General features: G+C 46.1%; 1 protein-coding gene across 2 annotated transcripts in view; it reads right to left on the bottom strand.

The window, feature by feature from the left end:
• Positions 1 to 16,312, bottom strand: part of dbt (dihydrolipoamide branched chain transacylase E2) — a 78,739-nt gene extending 62,427 nt beyond the window's left edge. For both annotated transcript variants that reach the window (XM_056277529.1, XM_056277530.1), the window contains exon 1: positions 16,240 to 16,312. In XM_056277529.1, the coding sequence (XP_056133504.1) occupies positions 16,240 to 16,284 (45 nt within the window). In that variant the 5' untranslated portion in view covers positions 16,285 to 16,312. The remainder of the gene's footprint in view (positions 1 to 16,239) is intronic.
• Positions 16,313 to 25,993: the final 9,681 nt, after the last annotated feature.

The following is a 25,993-nucleotide window of genomic DNA, read 5'->3' as shown; positions in this document are numbered from 1 at the left end:
CAAAGAGAATTTTACAACCCTAGAGGAAACAGTGAGATCAGACCAACAGAGATGGAAGGTTATTCCTTTAGCTTGAACTGCCAGAATTTAATGTGTGAAAATGAATGTTTTGCCCCGACTTCTTGATCTTTTTATTGTTTGCCTCTTTCTCTGTCCAAATCTTTTTTCCTCTCAGTTGACAGCTTGATCTCAACCTTTATATGGAGGAGCTGCATTCCCCGCATAAATAAATCTCTGCTTCAGAGAAATAGGTCAAAAGGGGGCTTAGCTTTTCCAAACTCTGTTTTATTATTGGGCATCAAACATCCAAAAGATCTTCTTTTTTTTGTGGCTACATCACCCAGACATGGACTGGTGCCATATGGAGGCTGACTCCTGTTCGTCTTGCCTTCGAGCTCTTGTTTGCACCCACTTACTGTCATCGCCCTCCCGACATACCTCTATTGTCACATTCACGCTTAAAATTTGGACACCATTGCATCAGCATTTTAAATTTCAAAATTTCTCCCTACTGGGTCTATTTGTATTTGTAATAATTATTTATTCCTCCCTGCAAAGCTGGATGCTATTTTTAGGGAGTGGAACAGAAGGGGACTAAAATATTTTGGTGACCTTTATATTGATGGTACTTTTGCTAGCTTTGAGACTCTATCCACTAAATTTAACCTGCCCGGCTCAAACCCTTTTTGATATTTTTGAATAGGCCAATTCTTAAAAACCTATAACCCACAATTTCCAATATTACCACTCAAATTTGGCATGGACACACTCCTTGAAACTTCTCTCACGCCTAGAGGACTTATCTCACGGATCTATAACCAAATTATATCCTTCAAAGACCATACTCTTAGCAATATTAAGTGTGCCTGGGAGAAAGAGTTGGGTATCAGGAATCAGGAATACTTTGTCATTTGACTTCATGCACTTGCAAACATAAAATGAAATGAAATGCCATTTCCCCCAGATCACAGCCGTACAACACAAAGACAAAAACACATCCAAAAACTACAAGAACACACATATCCAAACTAACACATATCTCAAAACTAAACCAAAAAAAAAAAAACCACTGTCCAAGGGAACGAACGCCAGCCAGGATGAATGTCGGAACCGCCCTTCTGCATGGGCTAGTAGTTAGCATAACTCGACCCGCTTCCACGTCCTGCTAGAACATCCTCGGCGTTTCCTCCTCGGGCGCAGCTCCAGGCAGCGGCCATGGTCCCCGGGCCCACCGGATGAAGCAGACCAAGCTCTCCCAGCCGATCCAGTGCCAGCTCTTCCAGCCATCAAATGAAGACAAAACTTACAGACGCAGATGTGGACAAAGACACTGCATGGACGGTACTGGTTGAGGCCGCCGCAAATGTGAATTCACACTGCCATCTTCCAACACCGGCACTGGACTAGGCCGCTGCAAACGCGAATTTGCGCAGCCATCTTCCCCCACTGGAAGCGGTGTGGGAGGAGCTTGATGATGACTGGAGGGGGAGGGCGACCAGATGTGTCCACTCCTCCTCCTCCTGTTCCCGTCTGAGTCTAATCCAGTTTAAAGTTCTACTTCGAATTCACCTCTAAATTTAAACTTTCAAAATTTTACCATGAAGTAGACGACAAATGTGACCACTGTGCACAATCCCCAGCTGACCTAACACACATGCTCTGGTCATGCCCTAAGTTTCTGGTCCTCCTTTTTTGAAATAATGTCATTTCATTTCATTTCATTTTTAACATGTGCCTGCACATTGTTTTTAATGACAATAAATTGAATTGAATTGAATTGAATTAAGTCACTGGAGTGGAGGTCCTACCTGGTGTAGGGATAGCTATTTTTGGAGTGCCAGGCTTAGTTGAAAACTTCACATTGATGCAGCTAAACATTACTGTTTTCAGTTCTCTTCTTGCTTGCAGAAGGATACTACTTCTTTGATAGTCCCCTCCACTCCCTTTATCATCATCACTGATAGAGGACATGATGATGTTCCTTAAACTAGAAAAAAATTCAAGTTGCCATTCATGGATCAGCCCAGAATTTTTTTTTTTCTTTTATACATTTATTTCTGATTTTTCCCTTTTTTTCTCCCAATTTAGTGGCCAATTGATCCCTATTTTAATTCAAACACCCACCCTCGTATTGCATGCGTTCGCCAACTGCGTCTCTCCGGCCGGCAGTCTCGAAGGAAAGCGCCTCCCCACTTTCGTGACAAGGCGAATCCAAGCCGAACCACTGTTTTTCCGACACACACAGAGACGCATTCACGTGACGAACACAAGCCGACTCCGCCCCCCTCCCGAAGACAGCGTTGCCAATGATCGCTGCTTCATCGAGTCCGGCCATAGTCGTAGAAATTTTACTCTACCTGGAGGCCCCTCTTACCTTATTTTGACCATGTGACAGTGCTTCCCTATAATTAAGACCACATGTATTATTTGTATTATATGTATTAATTTTAATGCAATTCAATTTATTGTCATTAAAACAATGTGCAGGTGCATGTTAAAAATGAAATGAGGGCTGTGGCTTCACCAAACAGTGCAAGACAGACACAGACAAACACAGCAAACACAGTATAAGATATACACACATGAAGACCAAAAACTAAAAATAAGTTAAAAAAGAGCAAGAGTACAAAATATTTAAAAATATCTACAGACATTCAGTGGGTGGCCAGGTTCAAGTGGGCAACAGCTTGTGGAAAGAAGCTGTTTTTGAGCCTGGTAGTGCGGGCTCTGAGGCTCCTGTAGTGCCTCCCAGAGCGCAGGGGGGAGAACAGTCCATGGTTGGGGTGGGTGGGATCTCTGCTGATGCTCAGACCCCTTCGAAGGCAGCGTTTGTGATAAATGTCTTTTATGGCTGGGAGCTGGGTACCGGTGATATGCTGGGCCGCCTTGACAATCCGCTGCAGAGCTTTCTGGTCTACTGAGGTGCAGTTGCCGTACCACACTGAGATGCAGCTGGTCAGGATGCTCTCTATGGTGCAGTGGTAGAAGTTGGTGAGAATTTTGGGGGGTAGATGGGCACTCCTCAGCCTCCTTGTAAATACAGGCGTTGTTGGGCCTTTTTCACAAGGGCCTGCGTGTTTAATGTCCAGGAAATTTCCTCGCTGATGTGGACTCCGAGGAATTTAAAGCTGGAAACACGCTCCACTTCCACCCCATTGATGTGTATGGGGAGTGGCTGCAGCTTCTAGACCTCCTGAAGACCACAATCAGCTCCTTCATCTTCTGCACATTGAGGACAAGATTGTTGGTAGTACACCATGATGTGAGGTGATGAATCTCGTCCCTGTATGCCATCTCGTCATTGTTGGTGATACGGCCAATGACTGTGGTGTCATCTGCAAACTATTACATTTGAAGGATGAGTTGGCAGGCAGTCGTGGGTAAAGAGGGAGAAAAGGAGGGGGCTCAGAACCAACCTTGAGGGGCACCTGTGCTGAGGGTCAGGGTGGAGGAGGTGTGGTCACCTAACCTCAAAGACTGAGGTCTGTTGGTCAGGAAGTCCAGGGTCTAGTTACAGAGGGAGGGGTTGAGGCCAAGGGAGAGGAGTTTGGTGGTTAGTATGGTGGGGATGATAGTGTTGAAGGCAGAGCTATAATCTATAAACAGCATCCGGATGTATGTGTTGTTAAGTTCAAGGTGGCAGGGCAGTGGCAATGGCATCCTCAGTAGACCTTTTGGGACAGTGGGTAAACTGATGTGGGTCAAATGTGGTGGGGGGGATGTTTTTGATGTGAGCCAGAATCAGTCTCTCGAAGGACTTCATGGCAATGGGGGTGAGTGCTATGGGTCGGTAGTCATTCAGACATATGGATGTTGGTTTCTTGGGGACAGGAATGATAGAGGTGGTCTTAAAGCATGCCGGGACTTCAGATTGGGACGGTGAGAGGTTAAATATAGTTGTGAAGACCTCAGCCAGCTCGTCAACACATTCCCGGAGGACCCGACCCGGTATGCCGACCGGTCCGGCAGCCTTCCGTGTGTTCACTCTGCGCAGTGATTCTCTGACCTCTGCAACTGATAGAGTGAGCACCTGGTTTTCTGGGTGGCTGGGGATTTTTGTGGCTGGGTCAGTATTGTCCTTGTCAAAGCGGGCATAGAAATGATTTAGCTTGTCTGGCAGGGAGGCATCATGGACAGTGGGACCACTATTGGAGCTTTTGTAGTCTGTGATAGACTGAATGCCTTGCCACATTCGCCGGGGATCGGAGTTATTGTGAAAGTGGTCCTCTATTCATAGGGCATATTTATGTTTGGCTGTTCCGATGCCCTTTTTGAGGTTGGATCTGGCTGCGCTGTAGGCCTCACAGTTACCTGACTCAAACGCTGCATCCCGGACTTTCAGCAGCTGCCGGACCTCACTGGTCATCTAGGGTTTCTGGTTTGGAAAGGCGCAGATTGATTTTTTTGTTGTGACACTCTCAGTGCAAAAGTTAATGTAGGCTAGTATGGCAGATGTCTGTTCATTAATGTCTGTATGGGAGCCATGGGTAGCTGAATGTGCAAAAATACTCCAGTCTGTGTTGTCAACACAGTCCTGGAGTTCAGAGACTGCTCCTTCTGGCCAGACAGTGACTGTCTTTACTGCTGGCTTGACCCGTTTTATTAGGGGTTTGTAGGCTGGGACCAGGAACAGGTAGAGGTGGTCAGAATGCCCCAGATGAGGGCAGGGAATAGCTTTGTATGAGTCCTTAATGTTTGTATAGAGATGGTCCAGGGTGTTTTGTCCCCTAGTGGGGCAGGAGACATGCTGATGGGATTTGGGCAGTACAGCCCTGAGGTTAGCCTGATTAAAGTCACCCCCTATGATAAAGGCATTGTCCGGGTGTTTGGTCTGTTGCCTGCTGATGGCACATTGTAGCTGCTTAAGTGCTACCTTAGCATTAGCATGTGGGGGGATGTATACAGCGGTGATGGTAATGGCCGTTAGCTCCCTGGGCAGGTAAAAAGGCCAGCACTGAATCATAAGGAGCTCCAGATCAGCAGAGCAATGCCTTTCAGCGATCTTTATATTGTTGCACCAAGAGTTACTGACATAAATACTCAAACCTCCTCCGCGGATCTTGCCGGTGTCCACTGTCCTGTCGGCACGGAAGGCTGTGCGGCCCGCTAGCTCGACTGCTGAGTCGCTAAGTTGCTGTTGAGCCAAGTCTCCGTAAACATCAGCAGACAGCAGTTCTGCAGCCTTTTCTGAGAGGACAGCCTGAGTCTTATCTCGTCCATTTTGTTAGCTAACGACCGGACATTAGCCAGGAAGGTGCAGGGGAGGGAATCTTTGAAGGGAGCGCTACTTAGCTTAGCATGTAGCCCGCCTCGCTTCCCCCTCTTCTGTTTACATTGCCGACGGGGGCAGCGTTTGGATGCTGTGTATCAGTCTAGACAACTATACTTTATGGGATATATTTTTCTCCAATCACTAAAATGTATGACATCATAAAGCATGACTTATGAAAACAGAAATGACTACTAATAGTTCATTTGTACACGGTGCGCTGTACTTCATGTTCCTGAACTTGGCTCTTACAAGATGACTGAATGGATGTTTTTTTTTGTGTGGAATTTTTCCCCTTTTTCTGCCCATTTGTATCCAGCCAATTGCCCCACTCTTCTGAGCTGTCCCAGTTGCTGCTCCACCCCCTCTACCGATCCGGAGAAGGCTGCAGACCACATGCCTCCTCCGATACACGTGAAGTCGCCAGCCACTTCCTTTCACCTGACAGGGAGGAGTTTCACCAGGGTGATGTAGGGCGATCACGCTATTCCCACCAGTTCCCCCTCCCCCCTGAACAGGCACCCCGACCAACCAGAGGATGCGCTAGTGCAGACAACAGGACACATACTCACACCCGGCTTCCGGCCCGCAGACATGGCCAATTGTGTCTGTGTCAATATTTACAATTGTGTGTCAATATTTACCAAATTGCTCAACTCAAGACATGCTGAAGATAAGGATATGAATCTATTCTAGTAGGCCTAATTGCTACTGAATTAACTTTCTGCTGGAACATTTTAAATGATAAAACTGACGTTTGGCATTATTAAGTCAGAAACGATGGTTTTCCATTCTGCTATCAGATGGTGCATGTATGTATTTGAATTTGCTGCACGGTGGGGTTTCAACTGCAGGCTACTTGTGTTGTTACTCGCCTTGAATAATGCTTTGCATCTTTTTTGTTTCATTCTACCATACAAATTCCTTTATTCCTGTTTTTCCACTGCTGAAAGAGCTGGTTTTTTGTTTGGTAAATACTGAAGATTATCCGACGCTTTTTCATTTGTGTCCTGTAGGAATTATGAGAAAGTTGCATAATTCTTCAATAAACCCATCTTTAAACTACAGCGCACGTAAACTACAATCCATGCTACACGAAACCGATAATGTTAACAGCCTGGGATTCCCGGCAAGATGGGGGAGATACATCACGATCATGGTTAAAGATAGATTTTTCGGGAAAATGTTAATCACTATTTGGCATTTAAGGTCTGAATAGGAGTTATCTTCATGACAAACTGGTACCGACACGGCGAATTAGCTGTCTTAAATTAAAACTGCTGTTGACCATCCGACCTCATGCCACTGGCAGCAACAACCAGCACGACAACCCTACATGGAACTGTTACTAGAATCAGAATCATATTCACTGCCAAGTAGTTCAAGAACATACAAGGAATTTGACTTATGTTGGTGCATGAGGGAAAAATTAACAGCAACAGCAAGGTTAACGTTACAAGAGTAATACATATAAAATATACCAAGACAAAATAAAAATACAAGTATATAAAAATAGGTGCAATAATGTGGAAACACTGGGAATATGGCAAGTATTGTATATACATAATGTTAAATGAGAACTATTAGTTTACTTATAGAAGTTGTTGTAGAGTAAGTGTTATTTATAGGGTAGTGTGGGCTTATGCAATGTGTCCATGTACAGAAGGCAGAGTAGCGCAGATCTATATATTGCACTGCGTTCATGCATGTGAGTGTGTGTGCATGTATTGCACTACATCCTCCATCCTTGACTCCCCAGGGACATACGCAAGGGTCCTGTTTTCGGAATTCAGCTCTGCGTTCCACAGCACCATCCCAGATATCCTCCACTCCAGACTCACCCGGCTCAGTGTACCAGTCCCCATCTGCCAGTGGATTAAGTACTTCCTGACAGGGGGTGTTCAGGAGGCATGGTGATCTATTCTATTGCCTTCCAACACAGAGATCTCCGGTTCAAATCTCAATGTTACCTCCGGCTTGGACAGGCATCCCTACAGACACAATTGGCTGTGTCTGTGGGTGGGAAGTCGGACATGGACTTGTGTCCTGGTCGCTGCACTAGTGAAGTGAGATGCTTGGTTTGAGAGGATATGGGATGATTGTGACTTCTGTCTGACTGCTGAGTTTATATGGAGTTTTTTTGATGTACAGCTGAAGCATTTCCTTTGGCTTACAACTGACAGACAGGCCTCACAGTCGTTCTGTGTGGTGTAAGATGTTCCCCAGAATGTATAACCATTGTTATGTTTTCTTTGATGCCTTGTTAAGGTGATTTATTGTTGATTGAAAGTAATTAAAAGGGGGGCCGTGGAGGAATTTTTCCTATATTGGATAAGTTTTTGGCTCCACCTTCGGCACAATTGATTATGGGTTGTTATGATGTTGTCACGTTGTTTTGATATGCTTAACACATTTTCTACTTTCACATTGTTGACCATTTTGTTATTTTCTACTATGAATTTATGATGAAGTGTTTTGAATCTTTGTGAATTAACACTTTTGAAGTTGTATTCATGTGTAATATATATACTTTTTTTGTTTGTCATAAATGACAAAAAGGGGGGAAATGTGACAGAAACTTACCAGTTATCCTTTAACCTAATGTATCCTTATACTAATGTATCCTGTAACCTAACACACCCAGGCACCATGTGTCTATCTGGCCCTCTGTACAGCACAAACATCTTTTGTTACTGACCTGTCCTTGAAGCACACAGATAACACACCATCTGCCGTGATTCAAACCGACTCTAACCAGCCTACTCCAGGAACAGCCAGGTACAGGCATCCTGCTTATCAGCTGGTTGCCTGCAGCATCACCTATAAAGAATATACTTTCCGACCCCTCATCATCAGACCTTGCAGATTGCCTACCTATTCTGTGTCTGATCCTTTCTGCAGAAAGCTCATTAAAAAAAATTTTAATCTATGAAACTTGCAAGACTCCTTATTTTCAGATTTCCACCACACTAGTGCCTCCTCTGGTTGGTCGGGGTGCCGGCTTGGAGGGGGGGGGGGGACTGGGGAGAACAGTGTGATCTTCCCACACGTTATGTCCCCCTGGAGAAACTCCTCACTGTCAAATGAAAAGAAGCAACTGGCGACTCCACATGTATTGGAGGAGGCATGTGGTAGTCTGCAGCCCTCCCCGGATCAGCAGAGGGGGTGGAGCAGAGACCGGGACGGACGGCTCAGAAGAGTGAGGTAATTGGCCAAGTGCAATTGGGGAGAAAAGAGGGGGGGGGGGTCCAAAAACAAAACTTCCTGACAGACAGGAGGCAGCTGGTGAGGATGGGGAAAACCACATTCAGCACCCAGACAATCAGCACTGGTGCCCCCCAGGGATGTGTGCTCTCCCCTCTACTTTTCTCCCTCTATACAAATGACTGTACCTCAGGTAACCCATCTGTTAAACTCCTTAAGTTTGCAGATGACAAAACCATCATTGGCCTTATCTGTGATGGTGATGAGTCTGCATATAGATGGGAGGTTGATTAGCTGGCCCACTGGTGTGGCCATAACAACCAGGAGCTGAATATGCTCAAAACAGTGTAGATGACAGTGGACTTCAGGAGGAGTACCCCAATACTGCCCCCCTCAACAGTACTCTACAGCATGGTGTCTGTGGTGAAAACCTAGAGATTTCTAAGTTCCACAATCTCCCAGGACCTAAAGTGGGCATCCAACATAGACACAATCATCAAAACGGCCCAGGAGAGGATGTTCTTTCTCCGCCAGCTCAAGATATTCAACCTGCCTCAGGAACTGCTGATTCAGTTCTACACTGCAATAATCCAGTCTGTTCTCTCCACATCCATCACTGTCCGGTTTGGATCGGCCACCAAACAGGACAGGGACAGACTACAATGGACAGTTACGTCTGCAGAGAAAATCATTGGTGCCAACCTGCCCTCCATTCAGGACTTATACACCTCCAGACTCAGGAAACAGGAAGGCAACATCACTGCAGATCGATCAGACCCTGGTCACAACCTGTTCCAATTCTCCCCTCTGGTAGGTGCTACAGGGCACTGTACCCCAAAACAACCACATACAAAAACAATTTCTCTCTGCAGGCTGTCTTTCAAATGCACACTTAACACTGTCAAATAAATCCAACCATGTGTATATACTGTACTGTACATCGTACATACACCAGTATGCTCTGTCATATACATCTACCTCAGGCATGTATGTAAGTAACCTGCTAACATCTATTTCAGCATCTCTGATATATTCTCTGCACCACTGCACTTTATCACCTCTGATTTCGCCAGCATAAGTCAATCCTTGTGTATATATCTGAAGTTTGTTGTGTTGTGTCGTTATTCTGTTAAATACACTGAAAGATCCACAAAACCAGAGTCAAATTCCTCATAGTGATGGAGGAGATGACGGTGGACTCAATGATGGCAGTACAAAAGTTGCCCATCATTGGCTTTGGCAGGTTGAACTTTTTCAGTTACCGCAGAAGTTCAACCTTTGCTGTGCCTTTTTGGATGAGGGAGCTGATACTTAGCTCCCACTTAAGGTCCTGGGTGATAATGGTGCCTAGGAAGCATGAGGATTCCACAGTCTCGACTGGGGAGCTACACACAGTGATGGGGGTGGATGGGTAGGGGGGTGTTCTTTCTTAAGTTCACAACCATTTCCATTGACGTTAAAGCATTGAGCTCCAAGTTGCTTTGGTCACACCAGGACACTAGATGGTCCATCTCCCACCTGTAGATGGACTCATCCCCACCAGAGATGAGCCCAATGAGAGTGATGTTGTCTGCAAACATCAGGAGCTTGACGTACTGTATACTGGAGGTGTCGTTATCCAGTTTGTATACAGGGAGAAGAGTAGAGGGGAACGGACACAGCCTTGAAGGGAACCAGTGCTGTCAGATAGGAAGTCGGTGACCAGCTTACAGGCGGAGTCAGACACGCGCAGTTGGGAGAGCTTGTCCTGCAGGAGATCCGGGATTATGGTGTTGAAGGTGGAGCTAAAAGCCACAAACAGGATCCTGGCATAGGTTCCTGCAGAGTCCAGTTGCTGGAGGATGAAGTGGAGTGTCATGTTTACTACATCGTCCACTGACCTGTTAGCTCTGTAGGTGAACTACAGCGGGTCCAGTAGTTGGTTGGTGATGGTTTTAAGGTGGGACAATACAAGGCGCTCAAAAGACTTCGTTACCACAGAGGTCCGGACAATGGGTCTGTAGTCATCGAGTCTTGTGGGCCTTGGTGTTTTTGGGGTCAGGGATGATGGTGGAGGTCTTGAAGCAGCCTGGTATACGGCATGTCTTCAGTGAGGTGCTAAAAATGCAAGTGAATACCGGAGACAGCTGATAGGCAAAGTGCTTCAGGGTGGAGGGAGAGACAGAATCTGGTCCAGCTACTTTGCAGGGGTTTTGTCTCTTGAACAGCCTGTTAACATCCCTCTCCAGGATGGAGAGTTTTCATTGGAGAAGCGGAGGAGGGGGGCCTTCAAGGTGGGAAGTTGTTGAGAAGCCTAGGCTCCTGCTGAGGCAGGAGAAGAGGAGCTGGTGGATGCTGTCAGGACTGACCGATTATCTTTAAAATCGACAATAATACTCATTCAGATGTTGGCCAGGCACAAGTCATTAGTGGAGTGGGTGGCTTTTGGTTTGTAGTTGGTGATCTGTCTGAGGCCCTTCCAGACAGGGGCTGTTTTGTCCTGAGAACTGCTGTTGAAGTTTTTCAGAGTAGTTGTTTAGCATGTTTCACAGCCTTGCTAAACCTGTATTTAGACTCTCTAAACTAGACATTGACCCCACTCCTAAACGTTTCCTCCTCTTCTAACCTTAGGTGTCTCAGTTTAGCTGTAAACGAGGGTTTGTCATTGCTGTAACTAACCCTAGTGTGTGATGGTACACATCTGTCCTCACAGAAGCTGATGTAAGATGTCACAGCCTCAGTGTACTCATCCAGACAATTAGTGGGAGTCCTGAAAACATTTCAGTCAGTGCAGTCCATGGACATGCGAAGATCCTCCATAGCTTCACTGGTCCAATTCTTAGATGTCCTCACAACAGGTTTCGTCAGTTTTAATTTCTGCCTGTATGCAGGAATAAGGTGTGGGCCAAGACATAGTCAGAGTGTCCCTGTGAAGCACGGGGGCTGCGTGATAGGCACTACTGGTTGTAGTGTAACAGTGATCTAAAGTGTTCTCCCTGGTTGGGCATTTAATCCTCCTACATAGCCACTTCCGGTTCCCAGTTGATGGTTTGTTTGTTTGTTGTTCTGCTTGCTTTTAACTTTACATTTTTTTAATAACCCCATGGGACCATTGGATTATTTTAATTGATTTTATGGTTTGCCTCTATTATTTTATAGATTTTATTCGATCATCGACTCCTGCACTGACTTGACTGCACTGAAGCCTCCGATTCTGTAGTGCTGGAGCTGTATGTAATGAGAACTGTACGGATTCAACCCTCAGCGCAAATGGCTTGTATTTAGCATTGTTTAGCTGCTTCTTAGTTATTTTTTGACATTTTAACCCATTGATCTGATTTGATTTTAGGAGTTTTACTAGTCCCCCCCCCTTTTCTCCCCAATTGTACTTGGCCAATTACCCCACTTTTCCGAGCCATCCTGGTCATTGCTCCACCCCCTCTGCTGATCCAGGGAGGGCTGCAGACTACCACATGCTTCCTCCAATGCATGTGGAGTCGCCAGCTGCTTCTTTTCACCTGGCAGTGAGGAGTTTCACCAGGGGGACACAGCACGTGGGAGGATCATGCTATTCCCCCCAGTTCCCCCTCCCCCCAAACAGGTGACCCGACAGACCAGAGGAGGCGCTAGTGCAGCAACCAGGACACATACCCACATCTCGCTTCCCACCCGCAGACACGCCCAATTGTGCGCATACCCACATCCGGCTTCCCACCCACAGACACGCCCAATTGTGTCTGTAGGGATGCCCGACCAAGCTGGCAGTAACACAGGGACTTGAACTGCCGAACCCCATGTTGGTAGTCAACGGAATAGACCGCTACACTACCTGGATGCCCCTGGAGTTTTCTTAGTCTTTTACCGTTTTATCTCAGCTCTGTTGGTATTACAAGACATCTCGGCTTGCATTCCCATTGATTACAATTTCCTTCCCGCTGATTACAATTTCCTTCCCGTCTACTTGCTTGGTTAGGCTTGTTTTTAGCCTGATGGGTAAACTAACCAAAACAATTATGCTAACTTTCCCCTGTGAGGATTATGTGTTACTCAAGAAAGCAAACAGAAAGATCGCTGACCTTAATGAGGATATTCGACAGCTGTCTAACAAATTGCATAAGAAAGACTCCCTTTTGACCAGCTTCATGGACGTGGCTTCTGGGCAGTCCAAAGGGATTGCCCCTCTCAGTGCAACCATCCAGGACATAGTTCTGTGGAACCCATCCGCCCATCCATGGCTTTCTTCCTGCTCGACACCTAACCACCAGTTGTCCTGGGCCGAAGTGGTGGTCCACGGTTGCAAGAGAAACTCGGACGGCACTGCCATACCCCCTCGCCTAAGCCTCTCCAATTGCTACGTGACCCTATCTGACCACACTCCAATCCAACCAGCTGATATTCCTGTGGTTCAGACTCACCCCAATCTAGACTCCTCTATGAAAATGATGCATGCCAACACCGCAGTTTCCCCACAACTAGTGCCTGCAGTGTTCAGGCAGCTTGCCATCCCACTGTGAAGTTAAAAGAAGCAGCTCTCATCCTGGGTAATGACCTCCTCTTCCCGTCAGAAGATCCTGAAAGAGGCTGTGATCAGACGCTCTGGAAGTCTTCATTGTCCTGAGCTGGCAAGGAAATCCATTCTCAGAGCTGATGTCACTGCCTTGCCACAGCACTCGCCTGCTTGGCATCCCCCTCATCACATTTTCTTTTTATATATCTCATAAATCCATATAATTTTGTTATCCTGTTTCAATGTTATATCCTCTCACTAAGATGTGTGACTAATTGTTTTCTTTCTCTCTCTCTCTCTCTCTTTTTTTTTAACATGGTGATGGTGACTGCGTGGCTCGGGTCTTGAGCTGTTCCCGTGGCGTCTGGACACTGCTTGCATCCTCCTCATCATATTCTTCATATATCTTATAATTCAATTATAATTGTGTTACCCTCTTTCAATGTTGTATTGTGTAAATTGTGTAAACACAACATCGTTGCACATTGTCCAGAGAGAGATCCCCCCCCTTTGCTCTCCCTGAGGTTTCTTTTATCCGATGTGAGGGTCTAAGGACATGATGTTGTGTTACTGTAAAGCCCTCTGAGGCAAATTTGTAATTTTTGATATTGGGCTATACAAATATAACTGACTTGACTTGACTTGACTTTACTTGAACTGACTTGACTTGACTTGACAATGTTGTGATTGCAGATTCCCCAATCCTCTGTGAATAGTACACATGGCCATTGTAACTCTAGTTAATGGTCACAGAAATTTGCCCATGAAACTGATCATTGGTTCATTCGTTATATAACTGTGCTGTTTACAAAGGTGGAGGTATCTGCAGTCAGTTCAGACTGAAGAAGTCACTTAGATAGTGATGAAACACTTCTCCCAATAAATGTTGTGTCCAGATGAACACATTCAATTTTCTGTGAAACTAAGTTGGACTTTGAGAAGAAGAGGACATATTTTGGATATCATGTGATTCAAGCCTTTGGAGCTTTGAAGATTTACTTCCCTGAAAATTGGTTGGCACTACACAGGTTTCTGATTGCAGCTACTCCTGTCTCAGTGAACATGCGATAACACGTGAAATTCATCACCATTTACTGCGGCATCAGCGAACTTAATTAATGTGAGCCAGGTGGGTTAAGTGAGTCAATGTGAGACAGGTGGGAGATTGACCAGCTGGTGTCCTAGTGCGGCCAAAACAACTTGGACCTCAATGCTCTAAAGACAGTGGAGATGGTGTTGGACTTCGGAAAGTACCCAGCCCCACCCACCCTCATCACCCTGTGTGGCTCCCCAGTCAACACTGTGGAATACTTTTGCTTCTTGGGCACCATCATCACCCAGGACCTCAAGTGGGAGCTAATCACCAAGAAAGAACAGCAGAGGATGTTCTTCCTGCAGCAGCTGAAAAAGTTCAACTTGCCAAAACCAATGATGGTGTACTTTTACACCACCATCGAGTCCATCTTCACCTCCTCCATTACTATCTGGGAATTGCTACCACTGCAAAGGACAAGGGCAGACTGTAGCGTATCATTAGCTCTGCTGAGTGGGAGATTGTCTGCAACCTGCCATCCCTCCAGGACCTGTGCGCCTCTTAGACAGTGAGGTGAGCAGGAAAGATCATGGCCGACCCTTCCCACCCAGGCCACGATCTCTTCAAAACACACCCCTCTGACAAGAGGCTAAGGTCTATAACCAGAACTTCAGGCCATAATAACATCTTCTTGCCTACAGCAGCGGACTTCTGTAACAAGCCCAGAGACACCCACAGATCCTGACACTGCCACCCCCACCCCCTTTTATCTTTCCTACTCTTGCTGCAAAAAATGTGACCTAGCTAGCAGTCATGGCATATACGTGTCCAGCTGATGCAGTTTTACCATCATCCTGCACTACACTGTACATAACTATTATTCTGTAAATAACTTCTTAAAATTATCACGTAACTTTTTTATAACTACAGCTCATGCCACCCAGTGCCAGGCATCAGGGGCTGCCACGTGGTTTCATGTTCAACTCTGAACCAGTGTTGATTGCACCTTATTGCACTTTACTTTTTATATTTTATTTTATCTTGTATACATACCTTATTTATTATTGTTTTTGACTTTTATCTTTGCTATTCACTGTTAATTTTTTCCTCTTGCACCAACATACCGTGACAAATTCCTTGTATGTTCTTATACTTGGCAATAAATATATGATTCTAATTCTGGGTCTAATGCTGCGTTCACAAGTTGGCTGTATATAAAAAAAAGCCATGCTGGTTGCTATTAAAGAAATGCGTCAACTGCACCAACTACCAATGATGGTAAATGGAAAACCTTGCCATGGTATCCAAATTTTATCCTAAGTTGGAACATTGTGGATAAAATTTCAAAATGCTAAGAGCAAAGAAAAGCTCTCTGGTTCGTACTTAAAATAATGTCCCCTGTGAGGTTCACAATACGTTATCAAGCCACTAGTCAGTCTTTCAGGCTGAGATCCTTTAGATCATGCTACCCTCTCCACAAACGCCCGAGCACACCATCCTTCAAAAACGAGACAGAGGTGCTCGTATTTTGTCGATGTAAGAATGTTGCTACATTTCTGCAGTTTCTTTTGCTGTAAGTTGCTGCAAAACATGTTGATGACGCGACTTTCTTTTATCGCTCTGAATAGTCTCTTGCACGGTTTGAAGTGCGTCCTCTCGCAAACAGGGGGTCAGCAACAAGTTTGGAAGAGCGGAAAACGCATATTTGGAGACGTGAAAAAAGTTATAGCGAAAAGTGAAATGTCCCTAACAAACCCAAAACGAAAGTACAAGTGGCTTCTCAACGCTGTCACACAACTGTTGTTATCTGCACCATGAACTCCTGCTGGACTGCGTGCAGTCCCTGAAGCCATTTGACGTTACGACGCTGCTGCACTTTCCTGGAACTAACGCATAACACATTCAGCCCAAAGCAAATATGTTTGTGGTGGTGATTTTGGCAGATTAAGCACCACAGTGCTCCGTGCGACAGACTGTAACCTAGCATCATGAACCCAATGTGTGTGTGTGTGTGTGTGTGTGTGTGTGTGTGTATCGGTGCAAGCGGCTGATTCCTGCATTTAAAGCCTCACCTCCACTCAGCAGCTTCTCACCACCTCAGCTCATACTAGCTTTCAACATCCTGCTGCTAAGCAACAATTCACATCCTCAGCTTCTCTTACCGTGGAGACAGTTGACGTTTATCAGCATATTTTCCTGACAGAGACAAAGATAAAAACATTTATTTAGCCCGACACTTTCACTTACCAAACGTCTCACCAAAGTAAAGGAACACCTAGTGACCGCTGCCATCTTGCTTCCTTGCTGCTGCCAGGATGACGTTGCTACACGCCCCTTTCAACAGCCAATCAGGTTCCTCCATTCGTCTTCCTCGTCTCGTTCTGTTCAAAATACGCCGAGGCAATACGGTAAGACGAGGCTTCAGCGTCACCTACTGTTTATACTGATTTTGAAAATAATGTTAAAATCCATATTTTTAATCACGGAGTTACTGCTCAATATTTAACATTTGTCATAGACTTGATTATTTTAGCTAAACAAATTGACATGTTCCACATTTTGACTACAGTCATCAGAGTTTCCATTCGGATGCTTTCCGACGAAGTACAAAGATAAATTCAGTTTTTGTTTGTCCCAGCTTCATCCTCCTACATCACTTTCCTCTTTCCTACTCCTCTCCAATGTCTTCCCTACTCCACTTTCACTTTGAACAGCGTGCAAGTGTCTTACTTTTTATTTGTACCCAGTGTGAGTCTTGTCCTGTATTAGGTTTCTACAGCCAGCTAAACTCTCCCTTGCATCATAACCTCCAAGGTACAGAACAGTGTTGTAGATGGACGGGATTTAATAACAAAGAGGTGTGAAACTGAAAATAAACATACAGAAAAGCATACATCAGTATACAATAAAAAATAGCTTACTCAATCTAGTGTTAGTTAGGATAACTAATCCTCTATTTTTCAGGAAACAAATGTAAGTATAACACTAACATTGTCTTTGCAGGAATAAAATGTAAGTTGTAACTAATCACGTATAGCACTGAACACTATATTTACGCGAGCAGCCTGAATCCCATCATTAAAATGTGCTGTCATACATGTTACCAAAATTATACAAACTGTAGCAAATATGTAAAAATACTTCAAAATAAAATTCTAGCAATGATTTATAATAGTTTTGCTTACAGATATTGCCACTCAAAGGGGTAGAAAGTAGGTGATGGCTAATGATGGAGCATGCATATTACTGCACTGAAGACACACCATTTTCTTTGTTGTCACAAGAAAAAGTAGCTGAAACTGCAGTACTTAACTATGCCACTAGAAGTTAAAGACTCTAAAGATAATGGAACTATGCCCTTAGTGACAAGGAGGCTCTAAAAAATAAAGGAAACAGTTCCATTCCATTCCCTATCTGGCATTATTTAAAATGCCACAATAAACATTTACATAATCTATAATCTTCTGGAGACAAGAGAAGAATACACTCTGAGATGGGTCTGGATAAAGTCTTAGTAATCTTGTGACGGGTAAGCTTGACCTCCACTTTCCTGACTACTCAATCTTTGCTTGGGAGAGCCTTCACAATGACACCCGTTGGCCATTAATTTCTTCTTATTTGCTTATCCTTCAGAAGAACAATGTCCCCCTCCTTCAGGTTTGGCCTGTTTAGCTGCTACTTTTGACGTCTCTGAAGTGTGTTAAGATACTCTTTCTGCCATCGAGCCCAGAAGGTGTCAGCAAGAACTTGAACACTCTTCCATTGATGCTTAAACATGTCGCACTTGGTGAAGTCTCCAGGGTGAGGTAAGGCTACACCGAACTTGTGGGTGAGGAGAGCTGCAGGCGTCAGGATCAGAGGGGTCAGAGGAGACAGGCACTAGAGGTCTTGCATTAATAATAGCTGTGACTTCAGCCATTAACGTTGTCAGAACCTCATAAGTCAGCCTAGAGTGTCCAGCCTGTAGGAGCACTGAGTCAAGGATGCACCGTGCAATACCTATCATGCGCTCCCACGTGCCACCCATGTGAGATGAGTGGGGTGGGTTGAACACCCAAAAACATCTCTGGTCGAGTAGGTAGTCTTCCAAACTCATCTCACCAGGACTCGGAGGATCCAGTTTCAGTTCCCTGGATGCACCGACAAAGTTGGTCACACAGTCAGACCACAGCTGCTTAGCAGGACCTCTGATCGCGAAGAATCTGTGAAGAACATTGATGAAGCTAGAGGAGCTCATAGTTTCAATCACCTCCATATGAACAGCTCTAGTGGACATGCACGTAAACAGAGCCGCCCAGCTCTTACTGTTGGCTTGTCCACCTTTCGTACGGCATGCAATAACCTCCCATGGTCCGAATACATCAAGCCCAACATAAGAAAATGGAGGCTCAATCTGTAAGCGCTCAGCAGGTAAGTCTGCCGTGATTTGCTGCTCCGTTCTGCCTCGTAGCCTCCTGCAAGTCATGCATCTGTGGATGATGCTGCTGATAGCTCTCTTTGCTCCTACTACCCATAAACCACTTGCTCTTACAGCTCCCTCGGTTAGGTGTCTTCCCTGATGCTTTACGGCTGCATGATGGTGACGGATGAGCAGTGTAGCGATGTGATGCTTCCCTGGGATTAGAAGAGGGTTGACTTCATGTTACAGAAACTTCGACTCTGTAAGGTGTCCTCCTACCCATAGTAGGCCGTTGTCATCAATGATTGGGTGAAGCTTGTGGAGGGAACTGTTAGATGGTAAGTCTCGTTTTGCCATGATGCATTTGAGTTCTTTTGCATATGCGTCACGTTGGACACATCTAGTGACTGTGTGTTCTGCTTGGGTCAAGTCTTCATCTGTGAGACTTGTCTTACAGAGGTGCCAGCCTGCACAACTGATGTCCTCTTTGGACTTGATGAAGCCGCAAGAAATGTGATGAAGGTGGGTTACAGCTTTGATGAGGGTGGTCCACTGTGAGAAGCGCTCAAAGCGTGCTGAACCCAAATGACTTGTAGACACTGTAGTGGCAAGCACTGTCACCTTAGGGTGAATTTCAACATCTGACTCTGGGTCAATAGTTCAAATGGGCCTTCTTCAGGGGTGTTAGGCTCTCAGGCTGTATGTAGAAGGAATGTTGGACCATACAACCATGTGGTACCCGCAAGGTTCCCAGCTGTCACAGACTGAAAGCCATGATCAGTGGGGTTGTGCGCCGTTGAAACGTATCTCCACTGGTCTGGTAGAGAATATTCCTTAATTCTCTATACACGATTACTGACATATACATAGACTCTCCTATTTTGATTGTTGATGTATCCTAACACCACTTTGCTGTCAGTGTAGAATGTAGTTCTGTCTACCTTCATGTCGAGTTCTTCTGTGAGGAGCTCTGACAATTCCACAGCAAGCACAGCAGCACAGAGCTCCAGTCTGGAAATGGTGAGCTCTGGTACTAAAGCCAGCTTGGTCTTACCCAGAACAAAGCCGACTTCACTGTGACCACCTTGATGTGTGACTTTCAGGTAAGCCACTGCAGCTATTCCCTTGACTGAGGCATCTGGAAATATACAAAGCTCAGTAGCCTTGGCTTGTGAGATGGCGAAGGAGACATAAGTGTGAGGAACACGCAGCACCTGAAGATCCTGTAGCGAAACTTGCCATCTTCTCCAGTCATCATACGTGTCCTGGGGTAGGGGGCTATCCCACTCAAGGTCACTGTTGGAAAGCTCTCTGAGAAGGGGTCTTCCTTTGATAGTCACAGGGGCAAGGTAGCCTAGAGGATCGAATAGACTGTTGACTATTGATAGCACCCCATGGCAAGTGAGGGGCTCCTGGCTCCGAGGAACGTGGAAAGTGAACGTATCAGACATCATGTCTGTGAATGTTCTCATTCATCCAGGTCATGGTTATCCAAAGGAGTTGAATCAAGTGCAACTGGACTTGGTATAGTATATCCGTGAAGACGTTATGCAGCCAACAGCTCCCCCTGGGGGCACTGATTTATGTATACTTGCCTTGTGTAACATGCCTCAGTTCTGTTATGGGCACAGCCGGTGAATACACGTTACTAAGAGACACAGCCCGACTCTGTTATTTATATGCACCTACACTTGCAACAGCATCAGCCTTTATTGAGAAGAACTTCTATGTGGATGATGGTCTAACCAGCGTCCCCTCAATAGAAGAGGCCAAGAAGGTGGTCGTTGAGGCGCAAGAGTTGTGCAAAAGAGGAGGTCTACGCCTTCACAAATTCAACTCGAATGAAAGAGAAGTCCTGAACTTTGTGGACCCATCAGAAATAGCAGTAACAACCGAACCACTCAATCTTGGCCTGAAAGCCACCACTAGACCAAGCTAGTCAGACTAGCTTGGTCTAGTCAGAAAGGCACGAACTGAGGAAGCCTCTTGGATGAGAGGCAAAACATCTTGACGGATATATACCAAGTCCAGTTGCACTTGATTCAACTCCTTTGGATATCAGACATCATGTTCCAACTCACTCCCAAAGCTGCGCTGGAGAGGAAGCTCGTCTGCAGAGAGATCCAGGTCTTTGATTTCCTTAGCTCTGTTTTCTGGGGGGAAAGCATTCACCACTTCCACTCTGTTGGAGGCGATCTTATGGAGACGCAGATTGGAGAGTGCAAGCATGTTTTGAGCTCTCTGTAGGACATCAATGGCCTTAGCTTCAGTAGGAAAGGATTTCAGTGCGTCGTCGACATAGAAGTCCCGTTCTATGAATTGTCGTGCCTCACTACCGTATTCATCTTCCACCTTCCTTGCTCCCATTATCAGCCCGAAGATTGCCACTGCTGGGGTGGGGGGGGGGGGGACTATTGCCGAAGACATGGACTCTCATGCGGTAGTCTATCACATCTTTGCTAGGTCGCTGTCCTGATACCAGAAAAAGCAAAGAAAATCTCTGTAATCTTCCTGAACGACAAAACAGTAGAACATCTGTTCTATGTCTGCTGTGACAGCAACAGGTTCCTTTCGGAAGCTGAGAAGCACACCCAAAAGGGTGTTGTAGAGGTCTGGCCGCGAAAGCAGCACGTCATTAAGAGACACTCCATTAAACTGTGCACTCGAGTCAAAAGACCACACGAACTTTACCAGGCTTCTGTGGGTGGTAGACACCGAAAGTGGGAAGATACCATCTCTCTGTATCTTTGTCACAAGGTGGTGCCAGCTCTGCATGATTGTTATCGAGCATTTTCTGCATGAACTCGACAAAGTGTGTTCTTATGTCTTCCTTCTTGTCCAGCTGGCGTTGAAGAGACATAAGCCGTTTGTAGGCATAGGGTCTGTAGCTGCCCTCAATATTTTTAATAAAGACGAAACGTGGTGAGTCTCAACGGGTGCATTTATTGTTTCAAACACCACACAGGTACATTCTTGTCGAGCACCATGAAAATTATAAAGAATAGAATGACAGTCACAACACAATCAGGCTAACTACTTCATAGCTTCACAAAATAATATACATTTAGAGGAATGTACCACAAAAGAAAACACATTAGCAATAGTAGGCTACACTTAACGTAAAACATGATGTACCTCACTCCGCTTATCAAGGGGCTAGGAAAATATTAGAACGCCATCTTTAGACATGTCTTGGAACAGCTAGCAACTTGCCAGAAACTCTGCAACTTGCTCTTCATCTCTGACAGTCTTCTGGTCTCAAACGTTTTAAACTGCTTATCAATAGTTTCGAATCAATTGTTGTTCAGTAATCATAAACATTTAGGCTAATTCTCGAGTTATGCAGTGAACACTATGATCCTTTTCATATTGTGATCTCACGTGTACATGCCTTCACCTGCTTCCATCGTTGAGCCAACATGAACTTCCGCTAGTTGGACGACAAGGAAAACATTCTTCAAAATAAAAGTCCCCATACATAGGTAAAGCTATCTCAAATGGAAAGTACCCGGAGGTAAAAAATGACATTAGGGTTGCGGTCACTTACGCTCCCACCAATCATGTTATGATGAGTGAAAATACAGATGAACCATATTAAAGGAAACATACATGATTCCATATAGGCTAACCATTTTAAGTTTCACGGCTATAGTATACTAGATTGCTAATGAATAGTCATGTCTGAGTGGTTGAGGTGTCACTCCGCTAATCACTCACTCTCTAGGAGAAGAACCAATTTCTGAATGGGCCTTTCTATGATCGAAGGTTTAGATGGATGATCTTGTTTTTCTACTAGCACCTTTACATGGCGTACTAAACCATCACTGTCTTCCGTGGTTTCAACTACGCGTCCTAGATGCCACCGGTTTCTAGGAAGGGTGTCTGTATTTGCTCTTATCAGTTGCACACGATTTGCAACAAAGACATGAAATCTTCGTGCTTCATTGTTGATATACGCCAGGACAACCCGAGAGTCTGTTCAGCAGAACTCTTCGTCAATCTGCATTTCAAGTTCATTTTTCAGCATGACACTTAATCTTGCGGAGACCACGGCTGCTGAAAGTTCCAGTCTTGGAATGCTTGTGAGCTTTGTCGGTGCAACTCTTGCTTTGGCCATTACAAGACAGCAGTGGACTTCACCCCTTTCATTTTTGACCTTAGATAGGAACATGTCCCATATCCCACATTACTAGCATCCGAGAAGTGGTGCAGTTCCGTATTGACAGTTTTGCCTAAGTCTTGTGCGCGGTAGCATCTCGGTATTGAGACTTCCTTCAGCTTCTGGAGACCGTTCTTCCATTCCTCCCATCGTGGGTTTAAGTCGTCAGGGAGTGGGTCATCCCATCCGATACCTCTATGGCACAACTCCTGAAAGATGCACTTTGAATGGAGTGAAAAACCCCAGCGGATCGTACAAGGAGGCGATGACTGACAATATACCCCGGCGTGTTGAGGGCCTATCCGGTAAGTTGACATTGAAGCTGAAGGTGTCGTATTCTAGTGACCACTGGTCACGTTCTGCTGGTGTAGCTTTCAGGCCAAGATTGAGTGGTTTGGTTGTTACTGCTATTTCTGATAGGTCCACGAAGTTCAGGACTTCTCTTTCATTCGAGTTGAATTTGTGAAGGCGTAGACCTCCTCTTTTGCACAACACTTGTGCCTCAATGACCAGCTTCTTGGCCTCTTCTATTGAGGGGACGCTGGTTAGACCATCATCCACATAGAAGTTCTTCTCAATAAAGGCTGATGCTGTTGCAAGTGTAGGTGCATATAAATAACAGACAGAGTCGGGCTGTGTCTCTTAGTAACGTGTATTCACCGTCTGTGGCCATAACAGAACTGAGGCACATTACACAAGGCAAGTATACATAAATCAGTGCCCCCAGGGGGAGCTGTTGGCTGCATAACATTACACTACAACATCTCCCTTCCTTTCGTAGAATATAATACCAAACAATATAATGGATAGTATTAGCCATTAGAACATTAGTGCTCATATCCCAATATTAAAATAGTGCAATGGAAATAGTGCATCAAGAAGAGACAGCAAGTCAATATCAACCAAAACCTTGAAGACCACTGAATAAGAACATTAGAAGTGAACATCACAGTTTTTGTTTCGTTTTTTTTAATTAAATGTCCACTGTCCCGCGTGTGAGTGTGAGTGTGTGTGAGTGTGTGTGTGTGTGTGTGTGTGTGTGTGTGTGTGTGTGTGTGTGTGTGTGTGTGCGTGTGTGTGTCAATCTCAGCACAGTGTATGACCTAGCGGTCAAGTCTTTCTGGAGGCTTAATCTGCCTTCCGCGCTGGGAGAAGGACCGGCCCTGTAACTCACGGCATGGTGTGGTCACAGCCTGTGGGGGAGATGGCGGCAACCACGGGGCTGATGACCTTGGAGACATCGCAGGGCTGCTGACGACTTCCTCTGTGCTGCCCCCGCTCACATGGCCCCCTTCAGCTGCACACGCGCCCACAGGCTGCTCCGTCTGGTTCAGCGCGGGAGGCGAATGCGACCGGCTGTCCCCCCTGAAGCAGGCAGCAGCCCAAACCGGTCTGACTGGAGTCGCTCTGTATGGTGACTGGCTTGCTGACATCATAGTAACGTAGTACTGGCACCGCCGTGACCAGCGTCTTGATTTCTTTCATAGCAGCATCATGTTTGGGCAACCAGTGCCACAGCACACCTTTGTCCAGCAACCTTCTCAGCGGTTCACACACCTCTGACAAGCGGGGCATGAACCTCGATAAATAGTTAACAAAGCCGACACACAGCTGAACGCCTTTTGCATCCGTGGGGTTTGGCATGTCCAGGACTGCCCTGACCTTCTCGGGATCAGCTTTGAGGCCCTCCGCCGACAGTATGTGGCCGTGGAAGCGGACCTCCCTCACACGAAACTGTAGCTTTTTTATGCTCAGCCTCAGCTTCACTTCCCTGCATCTGTCCATCAGAGCAATGAGGTTTGCGTCGTGGTTGCAAACGGCCTCCTCCTCCATGTCCCCACAGCCGACTATGAGGATGTCATCGGCTATGGGCTCAATTCCTTTCAAACCGGCCAGCAGCTCATGTTGTTTCCTCTGGTACAGCCCCGGTGCGACTGACACGCCGAAAGGGAGCTTCAGCCATCGCTTTCTACCCCACGGCGTCCAGAACGTTGTCATCAGGCTGCTCTCCTCATCAAGGCGACACTGCAAGAATGCGTCGCGCGCATCCACCAGGGTGAAGATACGTGCCTTAGGCAGCTTGTACAGCACGTCATCTAAAGTGGGCATGAGGTAATGGGACCTTTTCAGGGCTCGGTTAAGTGGCTTGGGGTCGATGCAAAGCCTCAATTTGTCTGGCTTCTTCACTATGACCAGATTGCTAATCCAGTCTGTGGGCTGAGTGACTGTGGTTAAGTGTCCATCCTTTTCATATTGGTCCAGCTGCGCCTTAACAGCTGCCTTGAGGGCCACCGGGACATTTCTTGGTGCGCACTGGACAGGGGCCACAGTGCTATCCAACTCGAAGTGAACATCACCCGGCAGCGACTCGACTGGGCTGGTGAACACGTCATTGTAAGTGTTAATGAGACAGCCTTTGGTTAGCTCACCTGTCTTGCAGTGCTCCACTTTATTCAGCTCTTCGGGAATGGTGAAGCGTATCAAGCCAAGTCTCTCGCATGTCTTCCCTGAAAGCAAGGGCTTCTGGCTGGTGCACACGACCTCAAAGTCCAGTCTGTGCGTCTTGCCCCTGATGACACACTGTGTGCTGTACACGCCCATTGAGCTCATCCATTCACTGTTGTAGAGTCTCAGCCTGGTGAGACTTTTCTGAAGAGGCACTCTAGGCGCCAGTCTCATATTGTCTTTCAAGCTCATCACGTTGCAGGTGGCTCCAGAGTCAAGCTGGCACCTCTGGACCCCTCTGTGCAGTGGCAGGTTTACAAACCACTTCTTCCTTTGAGTGTTCACAGCCCCCACGCTCTCAGCCGTGTACACATCCCTCTCATCGCGGTCGCTGTCCTCCGGGTCCCCTAGCGGCGGGTCATCCACAGCGTTCAACTGACGTGCTTGCTGGCCTCTTTTCATGCATACTTTGGCAAAGTGATTAGCGGTGCCACACAAGCGATATGACTTTCCAAATGCGGGGCACAGGTCTCGCCCCCGTCTGTGCGGTGTGCCACAGTACTTGCATTCACCTGTGCCTCTCTGTGGCTGTGCAGATGTGTTGGTGGGCTCGGATGGCCTGCTGGTAGGTCTCCATTCCGGTCGCTGTCCATGTGCTACATTGATGCTCTCCCCAGGCACAGAGCTGCTAAGTGACATGAATTTTAACTTATTGTCCAACACCTCCGCTGCACGGCAAATGTCAATAGCTCCCTCCAACTTCACCTCCTTTTCTCTTAGCATGCGTCGTCTGGCGCCCTCATCAGTTGTTCCCAGAACAAGCCTGTCCCTTATAAGCTCGTCTCTTATAGCTCCATATTCACATGTGGCAGCTTTTTCTCTCAGTCTCAGCATCCACAGGTTCTCCTTCCTCTTGTTTAAGGTTGCCAAAAACATACCTCTCAAAGATGACGTTTTTGGTAGGTGTGAAGTATTCCCCCAGTTTGTCGAGTATCGCT

Source organism: Lampris incognitus, chromosome 3 (genome assembly GCF_029633865.1).
Source record: "Lampris incognitus isolate fLamInc1 chromosome 3, fLamInc1.hap2, whole genome shotgun sequence".
NCBI lineage: Eukaryota > Metazoa > Chordata > Actinopteri > Lampriformes > Lampridae > Lampris > Lampris incognitus.
This window is presented reverse-complemented; position numbering and strand designations above follow the sequence as displayed.